We start from the raw sequence: 6,000 nt of genomic DNA on the forward strand, positions 1-6,000 counted from the left end.
TTTCTATCTTCTCCTATTCATTATCATTTATACATTACATTGTTTTCATTTTTATTTATTACATTTTTCCATTACCTTTTATCCCATCCTCATACATTAAAGCTAAGGTCTATTTTATTTTCTCACTATATATTTAACAGCATTTTAACTATATATATAACAGTTATATTTTTATTTAATTATTACATTATATATAATTTTCAGTTTATTTTTGGTTCTATTATGTGTTTTTAACATTTTGTATTATTTTTTATTTTGATAATTTACCTGTATTTACATTTTAACAATGTCTTTAGGCCTGGGTTGTTCCTAGCTATGACTTCTTTGATGACCCTTATGCAGTCCAGCCAGTTGATGCTCCCTCATTTCTCTCCGTCCCCGCGTGCGCTTTTACTCAATAAAGCCTTACATTCTTCCCATTTTCTCTCGCCTTCATGATATTCTCTTTTACTCGTTAACGCCAAAGGATAGAGGGTGTCCGCTCCTCACATACATTCGCTGCATACAAAATTGTTGGCTCGAGCACCACCAGATATATCGTTCTGATCACGTCCGAGTTCAGACCCCGGCTTGTGTATATTAGAATGTAAGGGATAACTGATATCTGTCACCTTGTTTATAAGTGACATTTTATTCTTCCTATTAAAGGAAAGAGGGAGCAGAGTACGAAAGCCGTTACGTTTCGCATCAGTTCGTATTGACGTGCTTATCACCTTGAGTTTTAGTATCAATTCCAAATCACTTTTTTAAATTGGTTTAATTTATTAATTAAAAAAATACTATCTACTCTATCCTTATTAAATCAAATTAGCTCCATTTTAAAATGGTTTATACCTATAAAATTGTTTTAAAACGCACGGGTACTCTTTGGACACCTATAAAACAATCCTGTTGCAAACAAATCCAGTCCCTCAATACATATTGTGAAATACTGACTATTACGAGCTGTTTAAAATGTATTAACGCAATGGATGGATGAATTTAGAACAAATGACATTACTAATCAAACAGAAACGTAATAACATTTTATTTTCAGTAATTTTAATTTGACTCTTGAGTTATTTCGCGTAAAGGAAGTGTCTTCTCATATTTGCATCACCGAATGATATATTAAAAGTTAAGATACATGAAGTTAGGATCCCGGCGCAGTTTATAGGCAGGAAATGAATACAATAGATGTTTTATTTGCGATAGGTTTATTTTCATAACATACAAAAAAATATTGAATTACAAACTTATAAAACATCTTAGCAACAGTTTCATGTAACTGTCAATATACTAAGTAAAGAAATCAATTTCTTAATAACACATATAACTGATTTTACATGCATGCTTTACGTGATTATATGCAATATTTTATCAGTATAAAAACATAGGAAAAAAAACAACAGTTTCACTTAAAATTATTTATAATACAATAACATTATGTTATTATACCTAGTCAACGGTTAATTTTATTGACATTATAAATATGATAATAAATAGGACTAGAATGACTATAGTTAAATAGTCATTGTAGTTATGGATTTATGATAGTCAGTTATCTGTGGACGAAAATGGATTTTACGAAAACTTACCATTGTTCTAAATCTATAGTATTTACTATACGATATTTACAAAACTTACGCCACCCAAATGTTTATATTGTTGATATCTATTTATCCTTTAAATAACAGTGTAGCGGCAATTAAATAAATTTTGTGACAAGTTTTTTTTTTCATTTGAGGTGCAATTTTCATATAACTTAAAACAAATATTCGGTAAAATATCTAAAAACTTTAATTTTCAAATATTAATAACTGGAATTTTCGCCTGTAAGTGAAATTATACGGCTTTACAAAATACGGAACAACGGATTTTCAAATATTAGCATCAATATCAATAAATTGAATTTCAGTCTATAAACGAAATTGTACGGCATTGCCAGTTGGCAGTATAAAACTGTCAATATTTGGAACTCAAGCATATGTGTTCTTTTCTTGCAATTAAATTCATAATTACTATTAAATTAATAATTTAAAGTAATGATTGTAATTTAATCTATTACAATGTCAAATAGCCACATTTTATTTAACAATGAAAACCTAAACTGCTTTAAAAAAAGAAGCCTGGATGAAGGGATAAACAAGACAATTTCATTATTTTGCTAAAACTAATAATTTAAAAAAAAAACTTTTCATCTGACCATTTCTCAAGAATTCAGTGAAAATTGACAGCAGCATGTAATTATTGAAAAAAAAATTAAACTGCATTGAAATACTCACTACCTAAAGTTTTTTTTAAAGTATTCTGGCTAAATTCTCAACAATTCTAAATATATTAATAAACTTCGACTTTGAGCAGTGTCTGAAATCTCATTCAGAACTATAAAGTATCATTATTGTAATTAAGGTATTATTCCCATTTACTTTCGAAAAGTACATCATTGTATAACATTAACAGTCTTTTACACTTTACTGCTTTAGATTTTACATAATGAGATCGAACTTTTAGAACCAATATATTCATCCATATAATTTTATCACATTTGAATAACATATGTACTTTATTTACACCTTTTGAAAAACTGTCTGATTTTGAATTTCAACTGTAATAAAATAAAAACAATATTTGGCATAGGTCTAACTTGATTTTAAAATCTGCTAATTGCTTATTTACTGTACTTTTTGGTAATTAATATTAAAATATTTAAATGCATGTTTTAATAAAGGTTTGTATATGAATGCCCAAGGTAAGAATATGACAAATCCTGAAAAATAAAGACTACTGTATATACTCCACCATTTGGAAATTATTTTGAGATCAAAAGGTATTAAACTCCAGCCCATAAAAATTATTGTATACATTTTCAATAGGATATACATAGCATAACGGCTAAATCTGTATTCCCATACTTTCTTAAATAAAACAGTATTTTGGAGAAAGGCTTCTAGTTCTCTTTCCATTAAAATAATCAAAAATTCATTAAAGAACGTAACATAGTACCCAGACCTTATACCATGCCATAGTGCTAAAAAGAACAAGGTGAACAACTGACTTAAGTTTCGGTTCCCTAAAAACTTAAGACGTTTGTAGATATACTCGGCAGCAAAATGGTTTGTGTTACAATTGAAACTATCTATGTAGTGTTGAAACTTAGTGGCACCTTCAAAACGTAGCAGTTTTATGTTGCTGCAACCATCCCACATAGTTATTTTTTCTCCATTAGCATTTTTCTTGTAGCCATTATATGAAATGCCAAACCGTATACATGAAGCTGTGAATAAAATGTTTAATGCTAAATTTAGGTCGTTATTCTTCTGATCAAAAATGTTTGAAGTTTGAAACAGAGAATAATGTTTATCAATAAAGTAATAATAAAATACTGAATAATGTTTATTAAATAACTGACTGTTTGTGGATTTTATAACCTTTATTTGTTCAAACATTAGGTGACACCTTTTTACAAATGTAGTTTACTACAATCTTCAAACCAGATTGTGAAAATATTTCCATGATAATGCTTAAATAAATGTCATTTCAGTGGACTAGTTTATTCCAGTAGGCAGTTACACACACATCTGAATCATTATTTAGACAAACTTTATAAGGCTGGCGGCTACCACTGGCTCGGAATGCTGATCTGCTGCAAAGAGTCAGCCAGAAACTCAACAGGTGCTTGTTTTATAAGAAATTTATCAATGTATATGTTATAATACCAACCATCTAAATGAATCTCAACAAGTTTCTACACATTATGATCAATTAAAAACTGTTGTAACTGTAAAAATACTGCTATCCTTTAATCCAAAACACTTGAAAAGAATTGACCTAAGCATTGATGCTAAACATGGGATGCCACTGCCTATTGATTTCAAACATTTTTGACACGAAATTGTAACAAAATCAACATTTTTACAAGAAACATTCACAAATCAAATATCAAATTAAACAAAAATATAGAAAAAGAAGCACTTCCAGATAAACTTTAAATAACTTACCTTCTGTTAGCAGCCAACAGGAAATATATTTGTAAAGTGCAAAGTGTGCCCATAATCCACAGTAGAAGTGCCTGTATATAAAAGATTTCTCCCAAAATTGATCAGACAGCATATACTTGACATTGAATATTGTGACTGCAAACAAATATTGATAACATAAAATATTGCATAATAAGTAATAAAATTCTAAAGTTGTTTAAAACATTTCACATTTGAAATTCTTGTATTACATATAACTGTTTTACTTTAGTATTTTAATTAAACTCTTGTGATTTTACTGACCTTATGGCTCCAACAGTTTTAAAGTAAATGGTTCATGTATAAATTTAAATAATAATGAGTGAGTTTTAAGTATTATCATTTAGTATTCTAATGAATCTATTTATAAGAAAGGAATAAAATTATAAAAAATTATCAATTTACCTCCAACTTGAAAAGCTATCAAGTAAATTATGCCTTGTACCAATCGCTGAATGGATTTCTTCTGATAAACACTTGATTCTCTGACTAGTGGAAATTTGTCAGAAGTAAAGTCTGCATATCGTTTAAATGAAAATATAGGCCCAACCAGAAAACATGCAGGAAAATACACAAAACCCAAGAGCTCTATTAATGTAGGACTTGCAGTAAGAGCAGTCTTTTTATTGTTTTCAGAAAGAGTTTCACCTGTTAATAATTTTTGTCCATCCCAGAGATCAAATGATAATGCAATAAGCTTTAAGGTTAAAACACAGTGTGGCATAGTCCATGTTATGTCATAATCCTCAGACTCTGTCATAACATATCCCACAAGGAGATATGTCATGTTAAAAACAAATGTTAAGATGCAGTTCATTTTACCGGGGCCAAAACATAAATTTGTGAAAAACATTACAAAAGCTGGTATAGCATTGTGTATCAGAGCCCAACCAAAATTATATGCAGCCATATCTATTCCAGTTAAAATGAAGTACATATTTCTCAATTTAGGCGTTTTAATTTGTCTTATATATTTATGGTAAATAATAGCCACAGGATAGCCCCATAAAATTGATAAAAGAAGTTTGAGCGCGGGTTCTGTTGTACTTATTAAATAGGCAGCATGAGGGATTGGGCTTAAGCCCAATGCTCCTAAAAGCATCAAAATAAATAACATTTTGTACCTGCAAAGAAAAATAGGGCATTATAATTCATTTTGCAAGCTTTGAAAGTTTTTGACAATTTTTAAAAATATTTACAAAACAGATGGTCAATTTTGTGACGTTAATGTGCAAATGCCCCGAGGGTCATAATATTTTATTACTAAAAACACGAAAAGTATTTACAAAGGTTAACGGTAACTTAAAAATATACGGTTTTTTGGTTATTGATCACAACTGTTTTAGGTATTATTTAAACACTATGATAAGAAACGTAACAATTAGGTAAATATAAGTGACGGCGATATAAACGTACATTTTGAGTTTAAAGTTCAAATATTTTAATATCAGTTGAAATTCTACCACGTGCTTAAAAGAAAAACAGTTTTTCCTAAAACATTTAGGAATTTTGCTAAAATTAACTAAAACCAAAACATAAATAATAATAAATTTTACTTACAGTACTAGACAAAAATGAAATGGATACGGCGCTGATTTTTTCTACACCAGGAAGACAGTAACTAATAATGGCCGCCTATAATAAGTGTTGCCTTTCTTCATATTTCGCTAAAAAAAGGCACAGGATAAGTACCCATACAGCAAATTTTGTAATGCTTATAACAATGTAAATTATATTTTTATAACACATTATTTTATATAAACTTTGTAAGAACTATAATCACTCTCTGTATTAATTCTTGATAGTCGTCGAAACTGTTACCAATGACGTATTCCAGTTTCTCATGAACTTTTGCCACAGAACAACGAAATAAGCAAATAACAAAAAAAAAGGCCGTCTATTCAAGCATCCGCTTATTTCTAATATTTAACACTAAAATGTGGTCTAAAGCTGTTCTATTGTTAATGCTTGTTATTCATTTAACACTTTAAAATCTCAATTG

General features: G+C 29.1%; 1 protein-coding gene across 1 annotated transcript; it reads right to left on the minus strand.

Annotated features, from left to right (window-relative positions):
• Positions 1–1,286: 1,286 nt before the first annotated feature.
• nes (lysophosphatidylcholine acyltransferase 3 protein nessy) lies at positions 1,287–5,628 on the minus strand. Its single transcript, XM_068765889.1, has 4 exons — positions 5,559–5,628; positions 4,404–5,122; positions 3,981–4,115; positions 1,287–3,256 (listed from the first exon to the last, which is right to left on the minus strand). The coding sequence occupies exons 2-4, from the start codon at positions 5,113–5,115 to the stop codon at positions 2,655–2,657; spliced, it is 1,449 nt and encodes a 482-aa protein (XP_068621990.1). The 5' UTR covers positions 5,116–5,122; positions 5,559–5,628; the 3' UTR covers positions 1,287–2,654.
• Between the last annotated feature and the right edge of the window lie 372 nt (positions 5,629–6,000).

This window comes from Battus philenor, unplaced genomic scaffold, assembly GCF_028537555.1.
Source record: "Battus philenor isolate CCGP_79_NKW_IND1 unplaced genomic scaffold, ilBatPhil1.0.hap1 SCAF_1, whole genome shotgun sequence".
Classification (NCBI taxonomy): Eukaryota; Metazoa; Arthropoda; class Insecta; order Lepidoptera; family Papilionidae; genus Battus; species Battus philenor.

What these genes read in the sequence shown, in the direction of transcription:
- nes (XM_068765889.1), bottom strand. Translation starts at nt 5,115, where the DNA reads ATGTTATTTATTTTGATGCTTTTAGGAGCATTGGGCTTAAGCCCAATC. An exon ending in GATAGCTTTTCAAGTTGGAG is followed by an intron (nt 4,116 to 4,403) that starts GTAAATTGATAA and finishes ATTTGTTTGCAG; the next exon opens with TCACAATATTCAATGTCAAG. An exon ending in CTGTTGGCTGCTAACAGAAG is followed by an intron (nt 3,257 to 3,980) that starts GTAAGTTATTTA and finishes TTTTATTCACAG; the next exon opens with CTTCATGTATACGGTTTGGC.